This window comes from Calypte anna, chromosome 3 (assembly GCF_003957555.1).
Source record: "Calypte anna isolate BGI_N300 chromosome 3, bCalAnn1_v1.p, whole genome shotgun sequence".
Taxonomy (NCBI): Eukaryota; Metazoa; Chordata; class Aves; order Apodiformes; family Trochilidae; genus Calypte; species Calypte anna.
This window is the reverse complement of record NC_044246.1, coordinates 51,829,057-51,853,439: the sequence shown is the minus strand read 5'-3', so window position 1 is coordinate 51,853,439 and position 24,383 is coordinate 51,829,057. Positions and strand designations below refer to the sequence as shown.

The following is a 24,383-nucleotide window of genomic DNA, read 5'->3' as shown; positions in this document are numbered from 1 at the left end:
TTCACAAGCATTGGAAGGGAATGAGCAGCTTCCATTTCAATGGAATTAGCAGGTGAATGAAGTGGTTAGATACTTCAGGCCAGGTTGTGCTTATAAGCAAGGAAATAGGATCTCTCTCTTGTAAACCAGTTAAAGTGGTTACTTTACATGTAAAGTACTATGGTCTTTTGGACTCTCAACTGCATGGATCATGTCTCAGTTGAAAAAATTAGTTGCAAAGTTCTTCCTCCATTATTCAAGCATGCCTGTGCCATCAGGATCCTCTTTTTGAAATGAATTTCTAGTTACATATATAGACATTACTGTAAAAATATTTTTCTTGGCTTTTTTTTCCCCTTAAGATAATGTAAAGGTCTCTGGAAAGCTCTCTAGAAAGACAAGCCAGCAGGATGGTGGGAACAGTGTTTTGTCACTGCCAGTGCCATTGAAAGAATCACAGAATCAAAGAATGTTAGGAGTTGGAAGGGACCTGTGGAGATCTTGGAGTGCAACCTGCCCTGCCCAACTCCCTGTCCAGGGAGTTTTTTAATGTCTCCAAAGAAGGAAACTCCACAACCTCTCTGGGCAGCCTTTTCCACTGCTCTGTTACCCTTACAGTATAGAAGTTTTTTCCTTATGTTTTTGTTGAAACTTTTGTTTTCCAGTTTGTGACCATTGACTCTTGCACTGTCACTGGACACCACTGAAAAAAGCCTTATCTCATCCTCCTGACACCTGCCCTTTATACAAATATAAGTATTGATGAGGTACCATCTTCTCCAGGCTGAACATGTGTGTTGGTCTCTCATATTAAAGCTCTCTCAGCCTTTCCCCATATGGGAGGTGCTCCAGTCCCTTGATCATCTTAGTATCTCTGACCTGGACTCTCTCCAGTAGTTCCTTGTCCTTCATGAACTGGGGAGCCCAGAAGTGCACACAGTATTCCAGATGGGGCCTTACCAGGGCAAAGCAGAGGAGGAGAAACTTTCTTGTTGCACCCCAGGATGCTATTGGCCTTGTTGTCCACAAGGGCACATTGCTGGCTCATGGTCACCCTGTTGTCCACCAGGACTCCCAGGTCTTTTTCCTGTGAGCTGCTTTCTAGCAGGTCAGCCCCTAATCTGTCCATGGGGTTATTTCTCCCTGGGTTCCCTACACTTGCCCTTGTTGAACTTCATGTGGTTTCTCTCTGCCTAAGTCTCCAGCCTCTCAGCCTTATGATGTCCCAACCTCAGCACCCCCTGGAACTGAGGCAACTAGCATAAATCTTCCTCTGTTTTTTTTAAATTAAAGACTCTTTAGGGTTGAAAATAGCTTTGCAACATGTTATGAATTCACTGTAAAGACTATCAAATCAAAAAGCAAATAAATCAATCTTTTTGGGTTTAGCTTCATGCTTTTTGAAGCTTCATGTTTTAGCATCCAATTTATAAGGTTTGGGCTCCTCACTGTTAGGAAGGGGAAACCAGAGCAATCTGTAAAAGCAGCTACAAAGTGCTTAATATTTTATGGAAATCTTCCACCTAGGTAACTGATTAGGAAAAATGTTCACATATATCTACACATGCTTCTTCATAGTGAGACGTTTACCAGAACTAAACCTTAGTCCTACTGAAATTATATGGCAATGTGAACCCATTTCAGTGAGCTGGGCGCTTACAAATGTTCTTCATAAATTTATATTGAATCACAGTAAGCTCAAAGGAATCACATTATTCATTTCAGTGACAATCAGGACAGAAGTTGAGGGCCAAAGTGATCCAGCTTAACAGATTCCATCATTTTTTATATTTTTACAGTAAAACAGTGGTACACTAGAGAGTTCCTGGCATCTTTTTGTCTTTTCAGGTAAAGCAAAGACCCCTCTGTTGCTGGTGCTTGAACCTCAAGCATATCTCCAAAGCAAAAAGCAAAACCAAAGAAACAGCAAAAAATTACAAAGAGTAATTAAATTGCACTGTAAAACTTTGACAAAATACACATTGCTGCAGAGGATTAAAAGATGATATCATCAGTCCATTACATCAGAGATTAGAGTAACATGTTCTTCAATATCCCATCATATATATTTTTTGGAACCAAATCTAGTTATTTAGCATTATGGTCACTGATTCTTTTTTTTTTTTGTTGTTTTATTTTCCTTTCATCCTTAATTTATGAAGTTTATATTATCTGCTTGATATAGTTCATTTTAACACAATGAATTTGCAATTTACATGAGCGAGGGAAGATAATTCTACAATGTGACTATTTTCTGATTAACTGTGTGTGACTTAAGTAGATCTGAGAAATTAAAGAGTCTTTTGAAATACCTAAATGCAGACACACTTTATGAAGCAGAAATTATTTTTTTAAAAAATAGTCTGATTTCTGATAATCAGTGCAGTCTTTTGTTGTGCAAAAGTTTTTCCCAGTGTGCGGGGGTGGTTGCCAAGGAATGGGGCTGGAAGGAGCAGGCACCAGTGCATTGCAGGAAGAAGTTGTGGTGGAAAATTTGCACCAAAGAGGTGCAATTTCATAATTGTTTAAGAATAAGCTAGTGGGAGCAGGGCCTGAGAACTCATTTGGTCAATATGCAAAATACATCATTTCACAAATCAATGGCTAAGTTTTGTTTAGGCTTTTCAGTGCTTTCCTTGGTGGTGCCTAAGTGCTAACATTATTTTTCAGGACCAAATATTGCATATGCCATTTAGCACATGTTTTTTAAAGGATGGGGTTTTTATTCATTTGTCTGGGCATAAAACGTGCTTGGAGGAAGGTGGGTTGTATTAATTTCTTTGATCCTAAAATAACGCCAGCAACAGTCCAAGGAAATGCTTTTCAATTATTTTCTCCATGTAGGTCAGAAAGAATTGGTGCTGAACAGCCAGTATCTCAAGTTAAGTACAGATTGATTCTTGGAGCCTAATTGGTGAGATTTATTGTCAATATAACATTTAGCTACTTATAATAGACTTCTGTTAATTATACAGTTGATAATTCAACAAGTAGCTGATGCTAATTTTCAGTGTTCGTTACACCATTAAGGCTGACTTTATTAGCCTACTCAGGGATGTTTAGAAACAATTAACCTTAATTTTTTAAAATGGAATGTGAGACTTCAGCTATTAAATCTCAATTCTGTTTTAACTGCTCCAGGGCATTAGACACATGGCTGCTGAATTCTGGTGCCTTATTAAGCAGGACAGAGAGCTTTCAACAAAGACACTCAAGGTCTGATTTTTACTTTTATGTACTTATGGCTTTCCTCATTCAGGTAGCCTCATCTATGAATGAGATACCCTTCTTTTAATTAGTTTTGGAATCAGGAGGTAAATTTTTATTGTGGCAGAGCATGGTGTAGACCACTGCTTAATTAAAACATTGGAAATGTCCTGAGGATCTGCACCTTCAGAGAGGGTTCTTTTTAGAACACTTCAATACAAAAAAAGCATAGGTGTCTTTTCAGACAGAGCCAGCTTTCTCGGGCTCCAAAATTAGGCGTGCATTTCTACAAAGGAGAGTTTAGGAAAGGCTTCAAAGCAGATCAAAGTTAAAGAGTTTTCTGATGGTTCAGCTTTGTAGCACTAAGCCTGCTGGGTGTTCTGCAAGGATCCATTGTACCTGCCTGCACTCTGAAAGCACAGACATAGCTTTACATGCATTACACCAACCATGTTTTCAGTAGTGCTTCACAAATTGCCTAATCCAGGATAGGCCTTCTCAGGAAGCTCTTTAATCCTCCTAACATTTGCATAATGATCTCAGTACTGTAATTCTTGTGAGACAGAGTGTTGAAACTCTTTCTGACTAGCATTACTGATAGTACAAGAATAATAAAATACCAAATTGACTTTATCATATTTCAGGACTGATGATACCGTAAATTTCAGTGTTTTAAAAAATGTGGGGCTAGATTCACTTTCAGTGTAATAACAGTGACATCTCCAGAGCTAGGTGCAGGTATGTGCATCAACTTTTTCCTGCTTAAGTAAACATTTGGAAATATTTGGAAATGTAAATAAGGGAGTAGATTCCCTTAAAGACTTTAAATTTTAAAAATAGCTACCTTTCAATGTGATATTATATCAGGATAATAATCATTCTCTATGACATTTATTAAACATTATAATCTCCCATGAAAATTCTACACTAATCAGCTGTAATAAAAAATAGATTTGGATTGTAAGGATACTTCAGATGAGCAGTAAGAAAGTAAGTCTCTACTTTTGAGATGTTAAAACCTATGCAGAAGATACTACCAGTCTGATTTCCCGTTTCTGTCCTTCCACAAGCATTACCATAAGGTGGCACAGACAGGAACTGAAAGATGCTCCCAGGAAGATACGTAACACCTGTTCTGAGATGATAAAAATGAGTGAAGCTCCAACAGGCATTCTAAATGAAAAAAAAACTTCCATAGTAATTCAGAAAACAATTCCTTCCCATTTCCATGGGAAAATAGAGTAAGAAACTGTATCATAGGGCAATAAGCATGTATGAAGCACAAGTGATATTTTTTAAAAATATATATTATTTTTCTTCTTGGCTATCATTCAGTAGAACTGGTATTCTCTGATAAATTGCTTATCCTATCTGCTGGGAGTTTGAATACAACTTTAATTTTCAGCAGAAAATACAAAAAGGTAATATTTATCCCTACAAAATCTCTGTGGACTTTCTCAGGAACGCTTGCTTGACCTGACATATATAAGTGCATCATGTGAAGAACAGATCTTAATGAGCAGGTCATGTTAATATATGCAATTTTGCTCATTACCTATGTATGATTATAGTTGGGAAAGAAAAGAACTACCTAGATAACATCTTATTTTTTCCAAGCAGTAGTACATTCCTTACCTTTCATCTTCTGAGTGTCATCAGAAGTTCTGTGGTCCTCTGTTTATTGTGATAAATGGAGATGAGTTCAGGTTAAAAAAAAAAAAAAAAAGGGGCTTATATGATACTATCAATGGGTTTTTTTCTTCATAAAGCATATTCCATGACTCTTACAAAATTATTAAAATGTTGTTTTAGTGCATATATGCTCAAGTTGTGTATTTGAAAGTCCTAATTTTATGGCACACTATGAACTAATTTGAGAGCAGATTGAGAAGCAATATAGTGTATTAAAGCTGCATTGATGGGAGTTAGCAGCTGACTCAAATTATAAGTGCAGCAGGTTAAGGCTTACCTTGCATGAGCATTCATGTACCACCTTGCAACCTTGTGCAAGAAGCTCACTTGTCTGGCTCCACAGGGTTGCTTCATCCTGTACCTGAGCATCTCTCAAAAGAGAGGTCAAGATGAGAAAGATGGTATCTTCTTCCAGCTCACAGCAAAGGTGCATTGTCCAGGACTGGATTTCTTACTGAACCAAAGAGGGAAATTGCAACTACTGATGAATGCTATTTCCCCTGGGCATCTCCAGATGCTAGGCAGCCAAGTGCTGGGCTGTAATTTTGGTCTGGGCAGGCACTTGGAGTCCCATGACCCCTCTGAACGTTACAGCTGTACTGAGATGCTGAAACCTGGAGGCTCTCCTTGTACCTGCCACTCGGACCTGTGTTGTGGACAGTCAATAATAGCTCAATTTTTTCTATTTTCAGGAGATTTGTGCTCACCAAGATGAGAATCATTCCAAGAGGAGTTTTCGCAGGACTTGGTGACCTAGAGAAGATGTATGTATTGTATCAATATTTACTAGAAAACAGCTATTTTTCTCAAAACAGCAGTTTCTGGTTGTAGCTACTTTTACTGTTTATGACCCCTATCTCAGAGCTTCATCTAATTTCATCTTTCTTTTTAAAACAAAAAAAAAAGAGAGAAATTTTTCTTTTAAGACCATGCTGTTGTTATCATAACATTGTTGTCTTAAATGAATTTATTAATAGCAAGAGGCAGTCCTCATCAAAATCATGGCTCAGCGTGGAATGTCATTGCAATTAATAAATACACATAGTAGAAGATCACATGAAATTTATTATTTTGAGAATTTTGTAATAGATTGGAATAAATCAGTAGAAGATGAAGGAGGAAAGAACCCTGTTCAAATCAGAGAAGGCAATTCACTTTCATTAACGAATAAGTAAGATTGTTTTCCACATGTTCAGAGTCAGCTGGCAGGATGCATAAGAGAAGTTTATTCTGGGAGATAGATGCCAATATCTTAGCACAGAAAAAGGGTAGGCATCTAATGTCTATGTATTTTAGTGATAAGTCTAGAGACATAAATATGAGCACCTCATACATTCATTCATCCATCAGTATTCTATTGTGAATGTATTGCAGCCCTCCACTTCTAGAAGGAAAACTCCATAGTAATAGATTTCCTACTATTCTTTAGCAACAAAACTCTGAGTTAACTGGTGCTAGCATCAGAAATGTTTAGTCTGTCCAACCAGATATATTCTGGGATATGTATGATGTTTCTGAATTATTTCATATATGAGCAAATCACAGCATTTTGTTTAAAAATATACCCACATTTGCACCTTGACAGAAGAGGCACCCAACCAGCTACTCATCCAGGAGGACTGGGACTTGGAACTTGGGACTGGGACTGAGTAGGACTTGGGAAATACACTTTAAAGTCACTGCTTTTTCTCAGCACAACTAAAAGGAATCAATTGCCAACATTTTTCAGCATAACCTCTACCCTTTTCCCTCTTATTCTTGCATAAATAAGGCATTTTGCAAGAAGGTGAATATAGCAGAAGGTACGATGAGGAAAGGGAAAGGATTTTGAACACAGAGAAGGACTGATGGATGAAGAACAAGTTTCTGCTAGTCAGCAGTGAATGGTCAAGCTCAGATGACAACTGGCCTTATCTGAAGCCTGAGATCCATTTCAGGGCATCACTGTAGGTTCGGGAATCTTCTATTGCCACATTTCATGCACTAAAAAGCCTCCAGTTGCTGCAGCCCACTCATGAATCCAGAATCTCATAAATAAAGCACCACTGTGAAGGATCGTTTCTCTTGAGAAAAGAAAATTAAAGTCTTACATTTTGTGGCCAGGAGTTATCAACTAGGAGTAAGATCAGCTCTATATCACCAGTTTTGTTGGCACTTGTTTCTACACAGTCCTGCAGGGCTCCTTTAAGCCTAGTCAATCCTTGTGGAAAATCATTGAGCTCTCTGGACTATCAATCGTATTATAAACTACTTCCACTGTTCTTTAATTACTTCAAAACTGTGTGGCAGAGAGGTATGAAGGTAGTGATCAAACCTGAATAGGATGCCTCTAAGTGGCTATTTATTGTTAACCTAAAAAATAATGTATGGAAATTAGCTCAATTTGAAAATATGTCTATGTACTATTCCTATGTGGAGGAGAAATGGGGACAGATACTTTATAGCAAAACATCCTTGAAAATAAAAGTGTTATAAATATGCAAATGAGACCAATCAACATCAACAAAGATACAGTATTTGCAGATGATATGGCAAACAGATAAAATTTGAAATAGCTCACAAATCCTAAACCCAACCCATAAAACATTCATCAGAAATATTCATGATAATGTAGGGACGAAAAAGTGTGCAATCAAATGATGGATTTGCATATTAAAACACAGCCTTAGTATGAAAGCTTTTTTACTATTTCAAGATCATGAACAAAAAGAAAGATTAAACCAAACTATAGTCTATTTGAGGAAAACAGCTATTAATAATCTGGTACCTCCATGTGGTAACATGTGGACTGCCTCATGTATACAAATGAGATACTTCAATGCAGTTTATGTATATGCTCACCTAGAACCAAATAAACTAAAACTGAAAAGAGTGTTAATCTTTCCTGAATGTGCTACTGAAGAAAAACATTATCATATCTAGTCTTGTGTATCTGTACACATGATTTTTACTAGATCATTTATAATTGTGTCTCTGAGAATGGGGTAAGTTTTGAAACCAATACTCTGGAGGGAAATAATGGTCTTTGGAATCATCCACAGGGGATGAGCTGGTTGAGTAGAAGTTAATTCAGAGATGAGTCCTGCATGAGAATCATAATGCTGTTGTATTCACATTCAAATTTTATGAAGGCTTTTGAATACAGTTCATGAAAAATTCTCATTTTCAAAAAAAAATAATTCAATAACACTTTTAAGTGCTCCTGCTTTCTCTCTACATTTTAGTCTCTTCCTAAACACCTGAACATCTGAGGGCTTTGAAGAGGTGTATTTTGCCACAAAATATGAAATAGTTAAAGGTGCCAGGCTTCAGTCACAGGACACAGGAAAGTTTTTGTTTGTTTCCCACTTGGACTGCCCAAGGACTTTCCAGAATGAACACTAATCACCATGAATCATAGCGGAAAAAAATAGTGTGACATGGATATGTCAGCATGCAACACCCGATAGGCCCTGCCTTGTGAAGTCCCAGTTTTAGTTATCAAGCCAAAATATTTTGATTTTCATCTGATTTATTTTTTTTAATTTGGCAAAATACAGACTGTAATTTCATTTGGCTAAATTTACACGGGAGTACATTTGCCATTTTTAAATTTTTTGAAAGAAGGAGAGACCATTGAACCATTTCTAGCTTGTTACACTATTCTTACCCATTTAAATTCATTCAGTTTCTGAAAAACAAACAAACAAACACACAAAAAGAACAAACAAGCAAACATGGAATGCCCATTCTGTAGACTGTCACATAGAGGAATAACTTTCCACATGTATTTTCTGGGAGAAAGTTCTTCTTTTCTTCTTAGACAAATATTTAAACTTACAGCTTCTAATTACCTGAGATTTCTCTTATTAAAGCTGCAATTTAAATTTTCTTGTAGAAAACTACTTCAGAAATCCACAGATATGAGGAAGAACCTAACCAGCTTGTTGCTAGCAGCTCTCTGACTTCTGAACAGCTCTTGCTTCATGTTAATTTTAAAAATAGTCATTCAGGGAGGTAGATCAGTTATTCACACTAAATGTTTAGTCTGCTCCTTAGTCTTATATAAGCAGAACGTGGCAGCTCATCTGGACTCCTCTTTTACCACCCTGTTTACACTCACAGAACTAACTTACCCTCCAGTTACTAAATTAAAAAGCTGCCCCATGCAGTCACATACCTGGCTAAATCAATTCAGCATGCTCTGCAGCTGCTGTGTCATCTTCAACCTGCATTGAAAGTGCTTAATTTGGAGGAGAGACAGTCTGAAGCAATACTATTTAACCACTCTGTGCATTTAAGCTTTTATTTTTTTTTCTGAGACTGTTGATCCAGTGATGGTTCACATGAACAAATACTGCTGGTCTGATCTAGTTACACGAGCACCAGCTTTTATTCAAATACGATGAACATGATGTATGAGGCTGAAATCTTTACTGTTTGCACTTATCAGCTAAAAGACACTTTCAATTGACTTACACATCAAACTATTTGAAACCTTTATGTTTTATCTAAACTGAAATAGAGGCCACTCAATAGAGTATTCTGAGGCACATGCTGAAGTACGTTGCTGAATCAAGGTGTATGTTCCTGTGAGTGGGGAAGGAGCAAAGCTCTTGGCTTGATTGTAATAGCCTCAGCACAAGAAGCTGACATAGTAACAAGTTTTTACTATAGTAAATATTAAAAACCTGGAAAATTGGTGGATTCACCCTTCAGATTTTCCTCAGCATTAGCCATCAAATCTGCCTGGGCTAGCAAATGGCTAAGGATGTCGATCACTCCATCTGCTCCTGAAATCAGTTTAATTCGGCCTCATCATGTGATTCTGTAACACTTGACAGCACGCAGCCCAAGATGGAAAAGAAGGAGAGAGACAGAAAACACATGATCACCTAAGGATGAGCTGTCTGCCTTATGCTACCAAGAAAGCTGGTCAGTATTTCGCAGCTTCTCCAATTTTTCTTGCACAGTGTATTCTGTGCTGCCTAATATGGTATGCAAAAACCATTACTAAAGAAGATCATTATAGCTATTTTGAGGAAATGGCTAGGACTCAACATGACCAAGACAAATTGGTTCTAGGCAGGAGCTGCTTTCTATCTCTTGTTGCATCATTTGGATAAAACTGTTGGTTGGTTGTTGGCACGGGTTTTTTGACAGAAGCAAAATACACATTTGAAGGATCTGTTGTGACATATAAATTGAATAGTGCATGTTTGCCAAAATATTTATTCACATACCTAAGAGGGGACATGGTGCACTATGTGTACCACAATTCATACTGAACCAAGTAACAATCATACTTTGGTAATAAATTCTCTAAGTTATATTCTCAAGGTGCAGCTCCTCGGATATTATATTCTAATTTACATTGTAGGAAATTATGTGTAGCTTCTTATGCATCTTAAGGGCAGAGCATGAATATAAGTATGCTAGTTAATACTTTTAAATAAGTCTGTGAATGTGTTTTATCTCAGGGAACAGAGGACTATGGTTCAAAATCATTGAAGTGAGCAACCAGCATAAGCAAAGAAATTCAACATTCAGTCCATACTGGAATGGACTGCCCAGGACAGTGCTGGAGTCACCATCCCTGCAGGTTTTTAAGGAGAGACTGGATGTGGCACTTAGTGCCATGTTATAGCCAATGTGGTGGTGTGTTAAGTCATAGGCTGGACTTGATGACCTCAGAGGTCTTTGTCAGCCTAAATAATTCTGTGATTCTGACGTCTCAAAGAATAAATATTTTAATATTTTATTTCCCTGTGTGCCTGGCCTAATCCTGTGTGTGAGACAGCAAAGGCCGCTCAGCTGCCACAGTTTGGTGGCCAGGCAGTGAACCATCACCAGAGCCTCCCTGGTTCCTGTGAGTGAACTTAAAAGTCACAGATGCCCCCCCAGCCCAGTTGAGTGTCTGCTCTTGATGGTGATCAGTGGTTTTGAACCATCTCTTTTCTATACTGGAGGATCTGCTTGCACTTCAGGCCTCTGGTTCAGCACCAAGACCCTATAAAATAAGTGCATCCTTGGCTATACATTCCTTAGTACAACATCTGAGGTGTCAGCCTTCATTTGCTCATCTCTGCACTCTGTCCTTGGAAAGGAGTTCCCCCAAATGGGATTTGAAAGGCAAACAGCTATGTGAGCTTGTCATGGGGTCCTGTAAGACATTGTCAGTGGAGGAGCTGGGCAAAGCAGTGTCTTGTGCTGCTGTCTCTCACTGTGGCCATAAATGGCTTGGGTACATTTGCTTCTTGAAGGGGTGCCATTACTTCAGATGACCCTCCTGCAGCCTCTGCAAATGTCAGCCCTTGGACAGCAAACATAAGTGTCTGGTATGAATGCATAGCCAGTCTAGTGTGTTCTTAATTCAGTTTGTTTCTTGAAAGTAGAAGTTATGCCCTGTGGTATAATAAGTAACCAATGAAGATTTGGACATTTTATTATAATTTATAAAAATTTTGCTACATACATCTCTTTGCTACATACATACTGCTTTTCCCTGACAAAGTTTTCCTGAGTAAGAGATGTTACACTTCTTACTGTTGTCCTTCCTTGCACAATTACAAAAAAGTGAACTAGAGGGTTTTTATGCATGTCAGTAACTCCCTGCTGATGTCAAAGAGCAGAGATTTTAATTACAGCTTTTGATTTCAGTAAATACACAACCTGATCTCAATGTTTTGCTAATGCTGGAGAGGAACAAAACTTCAAATCAAGTAAGAATCCTTAAAAGAAGAAGCTAGGAAATGTAAAATCCATTCATAGCATCCATATCAACATTTTCTAACTTTTCTATTTAAAATCTCCCAGAAAATCAAACTAATATTTACATATTTTAATTGAAACATGTTAGAGTATCAGAAAGGTATTCCATAATTCTTTCTGCATGGCTGGGTATCTTGGTGCTTTCTTTCTTTCATAACGTAGATTTAGAAAGAAAAAGAATTGAAAATACATTTTTTCATTACCTCCTTTTGTTGCACAAGAATGAACTTTGTGGTAATGAACTGTTAGGAGAATCTTTATTTGTTAATTGCATTGATATGAAGTCAGCATGAGAGACTGAAGTATTTAATGGAAGAACCATCCATCTACAGCAACATTTCTGGTCCCTCCATTTCAGCTGTCTAGACACAGAGGCAGGTAAAGCTACAAGTGGGAAATCCTCTTGCCTGAATGTGTACCAAATGTTTTAATCCCTCGCCTCAGTGACACAATATTCAGATTACCTGAGCTGAGAAAAGACAAAATGTGAGCAAATGCTTGTTTGAGTTCCCACTCTTTATGAGGACACTTAAATCCCATGTTCTTCTCTCTTCCTCTCACAATAAATAGATAAAACTAAGTGCAGGATGTATTAGGGCAGCCCTTTTGCATATCTTAAAGTGTGGTCTGAGGTAGCCTCAATCACTCAAAATGAGATCTGAGGGTGAAATGTCCAGTTCTTAAACTGCCCTCATTCCAGTGATCAAAAAGTCTCCAAATGAAAGCTTCAGGAATTATTAGGAAATTTTTTTCTCTATTATTAAGATAATTTGTCAATAGACTTGCTTTCTCTTACAATGCTACCACCACTGCACCACTCGACCACCACCAGAAGAGGATGCTGCCCAGGTGGGATGCAGGCTTGGCATGCTGGAATTGTGCATCCAGATACTCGCTTTCTCCTACTCAATCAGTTTTGCAAGCCTTACCTCTACTGTAGATCCTTGCACCAGAGGCATGAAGCTGATTATTGCAACTGGTTATTTTTTATTGCAACATAACTAAGAGCCTTGAAATGAATAGTTGTCCCATAGTGCAGAATTCATACTATAACATTCCTTCTGTTCTCCTATGGGTTATTCTTTATGCATAATGAGCAGGCTGACATGTCTGCTCACTGGCCAGCTTTCTGAGATTCATCTCAGATGCTTTCAGGTGGGTTTTTTGTTTTGAGACAGGACACAACCAACATAGTAAAATGTAAGATGGATGCTGGAAGAGTCAAATTTTTTTCCTCAAAATGTGTCACTTCTTCAGTTTCTATCTCCTCCTTCCAGAAGGTTCACTCTTTTGAAGTAAAGGAAGTTTCAAATAGCATTGTATTATAATATTCTTGTACTTTCAAGGTAGAATCGGTGACCAATTAAATTACTTTGTAAATATAAATATACATATTTACTAAGAAACATAAAACTTTTCTTAAGCTGGCTGAATTACACATGTATTAAACTAATGTATGTATATCAGAACAGAGAATTGCTGATTCTAATACTGTTTTACACTTTCAAATGTAACTCATAGCACATTCATTACAGAAGGTGGTTCTTCTCATGTTTCAAAATATTAATCTTATTTAAATAGTTGCCATTTTCTTGATAAAATAAATATATTCAGTTTCAATATCCCTAAATCATAGAATTATAGAATCATAGAATAGGCTGGGTTGGAAGGGACCTCAGAGATCAATAATTTGGCTTTAAAAATTCTCTCATATATTAATTACATATTAACTCCAAAGAATATGGGTAGAATTCAGAATAAAATATATTGACTTGAAAATAGAACAATAAATGCAAAATTAAGATTCAAACAAAATTAATAAAAGCAACCAACATTATATTCACTAAAAAAATTTTTAAAGAGTTCTAAGAAGATTAGTATAAAAAGGCATCTTTCTACCAATAAATTTTAAGCAATCTACATTCTTGTGTGAAATCAAATAATAAAGCAATTCTGAGAAAAAACATTCAGAATTGCAGCAGTTTCACTTCACTTGGCTGTTCAGATTACATAGCACCTCTATCTGAGGCTGGTGAGGGTCCAAGGTTCCTGATGCACCACAGAGCTCTATTGATGTGACTCTGTGGGAATTTGGGTCATAACATGTCCCTAGAGGCATCGTAGTGCCATCTCCTTCCTGATATATCCAGCTTCTGTATTTGCTTTTAAAGGTGCTGCTATATAAAAGAAAATAAAACATGCATGAATTAGAAAGTTCATTTTTCATGAGAAATGAGGTTTTTATGAGATATTTTTTTAATTACTCTTGTCTGTGTAGGTAACTATACGAGTGAGTGAGTGAGTGAGTGAGTGCAAAGGATATGACCTACTTGAAACTGTGCCTGATTTGCTCTACATGGGATTTTCTTGAATATTTACTCTTGTCATTTCTAAACATATTGTCTGTTAGATTGTGGAAGGGTGACACCAAATCAGAAGTTGCAATTCATTTTCAGAATTTCAGAAACACCTTCCTGTATTAATTTTATCTAGCTCTTCTGTTTATTTCAGAAATAATGTTAGTGGAATTGGCACATGGCAGCAAAGGACTATCTCCCATTGGAATACAAATGCTGATAAAACCCTCAGCATTTACGGAAGACAAATGTTGAGATGAAGCCAAGACGTTTATTTTCTAAGACAGAGCTCTTGATTCCCTGCCAGTGTTGTATTGTATGGCTTTTATTTCTATTATGTCAAAAGATTGATGAGGACTTAAAATTTTGATGGCTGCTTTGCTCAGTGGAGAGGCAGCTGACCATTTAATGTTATCAGTGATCTGCATTTTAATTTTTCTAACAAAGACACCTCTGGCCCTATCAATCCCAGGTGTAAAACCAGATTCCTTGTGACCACTGTTTGTTCTGTGTAACATCCAATGCAGAGGATTAGGAACTGTCTGGGGACAGGGACAGGCTGGTGGTTTTCCCAGATTAAAATTTAGCAGCTGGGAGCTGCTGATGCCAGTTGCTGAGGGAGGATGTTCAAGAGAAAGTTTCTGGAATTATTATGAAATCTCCTCCTCTGCGGAGATATGCACCTAATGAATAATGGGCTGATCATCTCAAACTCCTGGAATGGTGTCTCCATGTTGTCTTTATGCTCTGAAGTTTCTTAATTAAAACAAGGAATAGTGGAGAATTTTATATGGGGACTGAATTAAACTAGCTGAAGGCACAGTCACAGTAGAGAGGTAGCCTCTGGAGGAAGGAGAGAGCCAGAAGGCATCCCATTTTTAAAGAGGCAAGCAAATGGATCACAGTTCATCTACAACAGCCACTTGCCTAGGCAGAAATGACAACACACACTATTTAAAAATAAGATTGGGTTTGCCTGTTGTTTCTTGGTAGCTTAAACATGCTAACAAGTGACTTTTCATAAGCTTTCATCTATCTGTACCAAGGAGGATGTTTTATATTCCCTGGACCCAGAGTATGCTGTACCTCTGGATAGCACATTACATTTTCATCATACTGTGCTGCCAGGCACTGTGCTTTAAGGATAAAAGATAATATGTTAGCAGCTGAAACAGGCTGTAAAAATAAGAGGAAAATAGTGTTAATTATGGGCAATTGATCAGGTCACTACACGGAGGACTTCCTAATGGGACCTCAGCTGAGATTTGCAGGCTTAAATCCTAGGGAGCCCCTTCCTGTGAGCTGACTGGCCTCACCATATTCCAAGTTTCAGAGATCCTTCTCTTACAGAGAGATTGATTTCAGATGTAGCTATATTCACAAAAATCTATGACATATTTATGCTTGATTTTGGTGATGCGCAGGCAGCATCAGTCCCAGCAATCTGACAGTAAGGTGTCTTTTTATCTGTAGATCTAAGGATGCTTCTGTTCTCCATATTTTGTGAATTTGTTGACAGATTAAAAGCTTTCTATAGGCAGGCAAGTGGCAAAGATCTTATTTGTCACAACTTCTGTTCATAGGAGACTGAGGAATAGCAGAACAGTGACCACGCTTTGGGGAAAATCATCCTGGAGCTCTCTCCTCTTCTTGCCATTGTTAACTCTCAGTAGCCTTTAAAAAAAACTAAAGAGCTTTCCCCAGCACTGACCTTGTCTGGTTTTATTGATGGTTAGTAACTGAAGGCTAATTAGGAAGCAAGTTGCTATGGTAATTCTTGAGTCGTACACACAAAGTCAAAATGCTGCTAAAACCACTAGTGCATAGTGACTATTAGCATAGTTAAACAAATTTTAAAATGTAATTCATTCAGAATTTTTCTGGAACCCAAATGAAGATACAAGATGCAACAAGAAAGTTTTTTCCCTTGCTACCACATTTTCCTCTTTTGTAGTAATTTTGTTCTTATATTTGTCTGTTGAGTGAGTTTTGCATGATTTTAGAGCCAAATGGCAAAGTAGAATTTGTGTTGTTTTGTGCCCCCTCCCCAACCTGCAGCCCACGCAAGATAATTCACAAAAGCTTCATGTAGCAGGAGGATGACTCAGGTAAGAGAGAAATAGGACTTGGAACCCCTCATATTTCTAGGTACACTTGTTTTTATCCAGTCTGTGTGTGTCTGCTGAAAGGTTTATTTTCACATGGGTAGGCTGGTGGCTTGTGTACCATGAGAGGTTGATCTCAGCCTGTGCCCTCAGGATATGGTGATTCACTACAAGTTTGGATTGCTGCAGTGGCTTTTGAAAGCACCCAGAGCTGGTGTCTCAGTGTGCAACCACACACCTTTGTGGAGCACTGTGGGAAGGCTAAATTGCTTTTTCTGTGCTGTGCCTCATCCGCGGATAAATGGAAGATTTTGCCAGTCACATTTAATAGAGATTTTCCCCCTAATTTTTACCTAAATGTGACCCAAAGTAAAACCAAGGCCATTCTTTCCTATTTAATGAGGGTCTTCCTTCTCCTACTCAGGCACCTTACTAACTAATGAAAATCATGTCATGCACAAATCTTAGCTCTCCTAATGAGCACCCATCTGCACGTCTTTAAGGAGGAGGAGGATATAAGAGTATGAGGCAATGGATGGGAGATAGGAAGGTACTGAGTTCAGCTCATATCCAAGTGAATGTTTTTCTACCTCTCTTGGTCTTCAGTGGATGAAAGTCCTTAAATCTACTCCATCAGCACATAAGGAAAATATCGAGCAGAAATATAGCCACTGTGTAGCATGAATCTCTTTTAACAGATCTCAGAAATAATGGAGTATTCTCTCTATGGCTTCTTGGGACTTTTATACTCACAGAGATTGTTTCATTTAGCTGAAAATAAGATATAACATTGATTACTAAGAAGAGCATGTCACTTAAAAAAAAAAAAAAAACAAAAAAACAAAAAAACGGAGAAAAAAGATAGAAGTATGTTTAATTAGGATTAATTAGGATTAATTAATTAGGATCAACTTAGAATAAAATTACTCCAACAATGTAACCAAAACATGAATCCAAAACATCTGGGCAAGTCCTGAGCATGCCATTTTGAAGTATTCCCTTCATCTTACTCATAATTTAGCCCCAGGAGAAACACAAATCAAAAAGCCCTTGTACTTATCTGCTGCCAAATCTTCCTTACCCAAGTCTCCCACCTGATCATGGAACACAAGGGTTTCCTTTGCGGACTCTTCACCAGAGCCATCCTGCAGATCCATCTCCAAACTAACAGAAAGAATATAACGAAACCCTAATACCTTTGTGTAGAAGAATGATGTGTGTACTCATACTGATGGTTGCCTTCTGTTTGCTGAACCTTTCTGTATGTGAGAAAAACATTCTCTCCAGTGATGCAGACCAGATCCTTAGGCATTTGAGTAACTTCAAGGCAGAACATCTTCCAGAGGCAGCTTGGATCATGTGTTATATTTGTTTCTTTATTTTCCTGTTAATATACTCTAAAATACCTGTTTTGTTTTCAGTCTGATGGATGAAAAAATGTAGCAGTTGACTTTCAGATTTTAATTCAGTACTTAACATACACAAAATATTCCTTTAAATCTGAGAGCTAAATTGTTGTCACAACCTTTAAGTTTGGGAACTTCTGTGTCCATTTGTATATTGAGGTGTGTACTTTCCAGAGGCAATACCTATTTAAAATTACAGGAAAATATGCACTCTTCTAAATGTATACTAATGTATAACAAAATGTATATTAAAAACAATGGATTTCCATGCCTTCTGCTACAGAGTCTGAAATCTCCTTCAGTCTTAACTAAAGTAAAAGTAATAATCAGAAATTATGGATTTTAACATTTTGTTTTATTTTTTAAGTATTTTTGCCAACATGACAATTTCAAATGGTAATTTCTGTGGCCTATGATCACGTCAGGAATTTCCACCCTGTCCCCCCTCCCCCTTCCTCAAAAGTATTTTTTTCCAAGTGTTTTTCTGGAAACAAAAAGTTCATTTCTAGGCATGTGTGCTGTGAAAAAACAAAGTTCCAGTTTGTTTACATCAGTAGGGGAATCCAGAATGAAAAATATAAGGATATGCAATACAGTGTGGCAAAGGCATAGACACAGCAACTTTTGAGGAAAACATAATTTTTAAAATTCAGACCATGTTTCTCATCCAGCCTCCTTGTTCAAGCACTGTGGCTGGGGAGAAAGATTCCTCTTACTTTTCTCTTGATGAATAAGGAAGGACTGCTTTGGACAAAGTTTTTTGCATCATCTCAAGTTCCAGCTTCTTCCCATATCCCCAGCCATACATGGCCTATAGTGTGACTCCCAGGGAGATCAAAGTGCTCTTACTTAGAAGAAACAAACAGGTCATTCTCAAGTGTCTGGGAAGTACCTTTGGGTTCTCAACCATTTTGTCTCATTCCTAGGGAGACTCCTCTTGGATCCGTACTGAGGGCTCCACAGCAAAGAGCTGAGTCCAGTCCGAGGACTTTCTTATTAAAGCACTACAGCAGAAGATGATAACAGGAATCCTTTGTTTGTCTCACATTTCTGCAAGACTGTATTGCACAGCATGTTTCTGGCAGAAGCCCTCCCTGGAGTACATGAGTGACCTCCTTGTAAAAGGGGATAGAGGTGCAGAAAGGCTGCAATGAGTAAGCACTGCTGTGTGTCCATGGCTCTATTATTTTTATTGCCTTTATTAGAATATCATGTGCATGCACATAAACATAGAAACATATTAAAAGGTTACATTTTGGCCCAAGGTTTAGGACATTTTCCCTTCCTCCAATTAAGACTTGCAGCGTTTGTAGGTGTGGAGGGTTATTTGTGTCAGAAAAACTCAACTGGAAGCATGTAATATTTCAGGGTTTCATAGAGGATATCTGCTCAGTTATTTGTTAAATAAGACTCTAGATGATTCAATCAGACTCTTCTTTGCTGCCATTAGCCATTTGGCAAAAGGGGTAAGGATTGTATGTAATTCCCATTTTGTATGATATGTCATCTCTGCATCCTCCAATTAGGTATCTGTAGATTTCGGTTTAATGGTAATTTTTTTCTGTTTATATAGTGTAGTATTGCAATCAGAGAAATAACACTTGTTTTCTAAAGATTACAACTCAGTAGCTTCTTGCTGGTCTATGTGCTTTCTCTGGCAGTCTGCTAGAAGGCAGAGGTTTGGTTTTAACTTTGGAAGCATAAGATCCCTTTTCCAGGTAGGCTACATCTGAGGGCACCAATCATGCAAATATTTATGCAGCAAGGTATTGGCTGAGCCTCAAGCCAAAACACAGGGATTAGAGTTTATAGGGTCAAGACCTCAGTTAGATACAACCCACAAGACTTTATAGATGGGAAGAATTAGTGAAAATAAAAAGAAGACAGAAATCTTTGTGCTGGATAAAGAACATCACAGTGAGATTGTAATATTGAATAAGAGAAAACAAAATCCCTTCAGGAAGACATTGGAAAGCAGTACTTGATGCTGTTAGCAGCTGGAAGACGTCCATAATTGTGTTTAATGTTAGGTAATACTAATATTATTTTCATGATGGATCAAGTCATAGAAATTTATCTTCACTTAAGTGGGTGTAACAGTCTTCATGATTTGCTCTGGTGAATATTTAGAATTCTGCAGCAAGCCTGGTAAGATTTTTAATGCCAGAACTGAGAAGTAAGGGATATTTTCACAATTTTCCCACTGAGCTAAAAAGTTTGAATGTGCATATCTGAGGCACTTGCTATTCTGGGTCTTCCTGTTTCTGTAATGCACTGGAGTTAGTAATGAGCTGTCCTCCAGTGAAATCTCCTGTCCATGCACACTTCCTTAAGGAATTTCATCCAAGCACATCACAAGAAGCATAGATAGTCAGTCAAGGGAGGAGATTCATCCTCCCCTACTCTGCCCTTATGAGACCCCACCTGGAGTACTGTGTCTAGTTCTGGAGTCTCCAACATAAAAACATAGAGCCCCCGGAATGTGTCCAGAGAATAGACACTAAAATGATCAGAGGGCTGGAGCACCTCCCCTATGAAGATATAGGATGAGGAAGCTGGGGTTGTTCAGCCCAGAGAAGAGCAGGCTCTGGTGTGACCTTAATAGCAACTGTCCAAGATCTGAAGGGGGCCTACAAGAAAGCTGGGGTAGGGCTTTTTACACAGGTGTGTAATGAGAGGAGGAGGGGGAATGGTTTAAAACTTGAAGAGAGGAAACTTAGGTTAGACATCAGGAAGATATTCTTTCCTGTGAGTGTGGTGAGACACTGGAGCAGATTGCCCAAGGAAGTTATGGCTGTGAACCTCCCTGGAAGTGTTCAAGACAAGGTTGGGTGTGGACTTCAGCAGCCTGGTCTAGTGAGAGGTGACCCTGCCCATGCAGGGGGTTGGAACTAGGTGATCTTTAAGGTCCCTTCCAACCCTAGCCATTCCATGATTTTATGATTTCAAAACTGTCTTGTTGAAGGGTCTGGGAATATCTGCTTCAAGATTGTCTGCTTGGAAAGGCTGTCACTAGGGTGTCCTGGAAGCCTCATGTCCTCCAGATCCAAGACAGTTGGACAAAACAACATGCTTATTGTTTTTCCTCAGAAATTATTTTCCTCTCTTCCTCATTCAGCTGCTCTCTTCAGTGTATCCCAAATGTAATCTTCTCACTACCCGAGATCATCTTGATAATACTACTCATCATATGCTGGCTATCAAATTCAAAAGCAAAGTAATAAAATCTAAGTGGCAATAAATGCTGCTAGCCTATTTCCATGGAAGGAATTATGATATGAACATGAAGCTTTTGTCAGTATTTCTGAACAAGAAAGTGAGTTCCTCAGCTGAACAACTATCATTGCCTACCAGCACAGTCTCAAGATCCTCAGGAATCCATGGTGTCTAAGAAAGAAGTTTCATCTCTAGGGTGGGTGTCCTTTTCCAGAGACATATTTCTGCCTTCCCTATAAGCTGTCATAGTCAAAGGTAAAATGCAGTGATGCCCAAATCTAGGGAGCAGCAAGTATGTCTGCCCCCAGAGCTGGAGGGCACTGAATTCCACACCCCACCTCTCCGTGCTGCCTCCATGAAGTCAGCATTTCTGTGGAAAGCTGCCATTTCCTACAAATACTCAGTCCTTGCTCTCCTGACTTTACGAAGCTTCATACATTTTCTGCTTTGCTGGCAGTAAACTGAAAGTAGTGTAATACATCCCCTTAGTGCTGGAGTGTGAGGACACATCTATCCACCCAAACTTCACTGATTATAAAATCAATTCTTATAATGATGCAGCTTCTGCGGTTGTATCCGGTCATTATCGGTTCCAAGTCTGCAGTCTAATCACATGCTTTTTCACATTAGAGAGACCAATTTAAAACTGTTACATGGACAGTTAATTTGATGCAACTAAACTCTTAACAGGCTTTCCTCTGGATTACTGGCATGGTACTCAAGCACAGACAGAAATAAAATCCCCTTTGCTTCTGTCTACTGTACAGAAATTTGCATTTTATTTTTCCCATGCCTGCACTGATTTATTTGAGAATCAATGAGGATGTCATGCCCCTTGGAGAAGGAAGGAAGACACAATATTGGACACAATTTTAGACTCCTTCAAAGACTTACATATGCACTATTTTGCTCTAAAGGTGAAGTCAGTATTAATAATCAGTTACTCAAATGGTTATCCCATTTATTTAGTAAGGTCAGTACAACATATGTGTTTATTTTCAGCAAAGTAAAGCAATTATAAGAACAGTCAGTGCTCGAATTTGTTTTTGAAATGTTAATAACTGCTAGGATATATTAGTCTGTAACTCTCTCGTGTTCAATAAATCATGGTAAGGAGACAAGTGTTTCATGTTCACAAAGAAAGTGACAGGAGAAAGTGTCAACTACCTATTTTTAAAAGGTCAAAAGTCTCTAATACTTTTAAGAAAAAATAGCTTTTCTTTTGTCACCTGTTTAAATCAATGTAGTAACATTTTGTTGTCACTTCAGAGGGAAGTTTTCAAAATATTTCAGACTGACTTGTTTCTGATCAAACTGAAAAAATTAAGAGTTCTTTCATTTATAACATAAAGACAAAGGTAGCCAAGTGTTTAAGTTTTTAGTTCAGACACATCACAAACTGGCTGTTCCCAGGGATGCTCATCCTGTGAGTGCTGGGCAGGATTGCCTATCTGATACCACACGACTGCTAATCCTTAAGCTTGACATAAATTGTGGCATAAATCAGTCAAACCATCACATAAAGCTGATCTGGAAAATTAGTCTAAAGAGTATTTATATAAGGGAAAAGATTTAGCCTTTTTTTTTTCTCTTTTCCCTAAAATCACTGTGAAGCTATTGATTTGTCCCAGTGAAGAGTCCACCTGCTCTTGGGAATGAGTATCTGATATCCCCTGTAGCACTGCTAATTGCAGGTACCTATAAGTGGAAAAAAATGTTCATAAGAAATCCAAAGACAATTTATGCCACAAAAATACTGTCCTAAAGACTGAGGGTAAAAGGCTGGAAGACACAGTGATGATGTATCACATGAAATATACCGTGACCATATCAAGTTTATAGCCCATTCATGAACCTGCTCTGGAAGGGAATTTAATGAAAGCTGCAGGAGTTTGCAGAGATTAGGTTGCAGTCAGCTCTACAGAGGAGGACAGAGCATCTCGAGAGGGGGAAATTATCCCTTCACACCACATGCCATGTGTGTGGGCAAGGTGCCAGAGAAATCTCTATGCACAGGGCAGCCCCCTCTGCTGGTCTGCCATGAGGAAATGAAGTCCAAAAATCTAGAAATCCCACATTTACTGTGGTCACCAGTTGAACAACAGTTTCTCTATGTCATTCCTGCTGCTGCTCTTGCTTGAGAGCAAAAGTCCCTGGGCTTTTGTCCCTGACAGGACTGATCCTGTCATCTGCCCCTGAGCTTGTCTTCTGTCATGATTATGCTTTTCTCTTTTTTTTGACACAATTTTCCACTTACTCATCCATGTTAAACTTCTGTATCTGTATATATACACATACATACACACATTTTGTTTTAAGTAGGGACATTTCCCAGCAGGGGAAAAAATATCCTTATCCCTGTCTGTGTGCCCCCCTCTGATCCTGAAAGGAATTCTTTTCAGAAAAGCCATATAAATGCCCTGTCTTACTCTTTCATTGTTTTGAACTGTGAGACCACTCATCTGCAAGACCATTAGTTTGTGAGTTTAATATAGTCCTGCTTTTGCTGTAAGACTTTGATAGGCCTAAGAGACTTTTTTTTTTTTTTTGAGAACTACAAAGAAACTGCCGTGAACTATGAATTCCTTGTTAATAGAATTGTTTAAAAGGCCATTTCAATGTATCTTGATTTTTATGGGTCGCATGTTGAGTGCAGCTGGTTTGAAGAGGAATACTTACGAGGCTTCACACTGGGCTCTGTCACAACTGTCATGAAGATGTATCCCTAGCCCTGCTTAAGGGCAGCTTTGCAGACAGCTTAAACCTAGCTAAGACTAGCTAAGACAAACTACCACTAGCCAGCACCTTTCTCTTCCTCTTCCTTTTCCATCTCCCTCCTGTCACTGGCTCTGGCTGTCACCCATGGCAATGCCACACAGCAGTCAGCTGCTTGTGAATAGGCAATTATGTTTACAGTTTGCTATGTTAGTGACAAATTAGAGGAAATTCTTTAGTCGTGTGATGTTGTCATACCTTAAAATCTTACATTATCTTTGAAGAAAAATACAAACAATTTTACTGAACAGTTTTTCCTCTTTTAGGCTGTGTTTGAGTAAGCAATTGATGTTTTTGAGGATCACTGCTGATTTCAATAGAGTAGTGCACACTGCGGCAACTAAGCTTGGGCACATAACTAAGCACTTTGCAACCACTGGGGGGTTTGTGGGTTTGGAGATTTAGGGGTTTTTTAAGATATTGCCCCTGATTATTTCACATACCATCTATTCAAAGTCTTGCATGCATTAGAAATGATTCCCAAAGTGCCATCTGGATTTGCTGTGATAGCTAGCATAGAGATAATAGTATCATTCATTACAAGCAAACAACATAGTAACAGTCCCATCTTTTTTTGTGATGACATGGAATAAGATATGCATTATGAGCAATCATTTCTTTGTATTTACACTGTGAGACAAACCACTTGCACAAATACTAGCCAGCAATACCCTGTTTCTGGTTGTAGCTGCTGCTGCAGGTATTATTTACTCTTCTTCACAGGAATCTGAGCCTGCTGAGCTGGTTGTTTGATGTGAGCAGCAGTGGTTTGTACTTGTAATGTCAGAGACACCTGTGTCCAAGAGTGTTCTTTGGGCTTCTCATGAGCAGGGCGTGCATTTTTGCTAGGTTACAAATAAATTGTTCATGCAAATTATGCAACCAAAGCCCAGACT

At 38.3% G+C, this 24,383-nt stretch overlaps 1 protein-coding gene across 1 annotated transcript in view; it reads left to right on the top strand.

Annotated features, from left to right (window-relative positions):
- Positions 1 to 24,383, top strand: part of FSHR (follicle stimulating hormone receptor) — a 78,239-nt gene that overhangs the window by 22,565 nt on the left and 31,291 nt on the right. Inside the window, exon 2 of the mRNA XM_008501146.2 lies at positions 5,571 to 5,642. Coding sequence (XP_008499368.1) covers positions 5,571 to 5,642 — 72 coding nt within the window. The remainder of the gene's footprint in view (positions 1 to 5,570; positions 5,643 to 24,383) is intronic.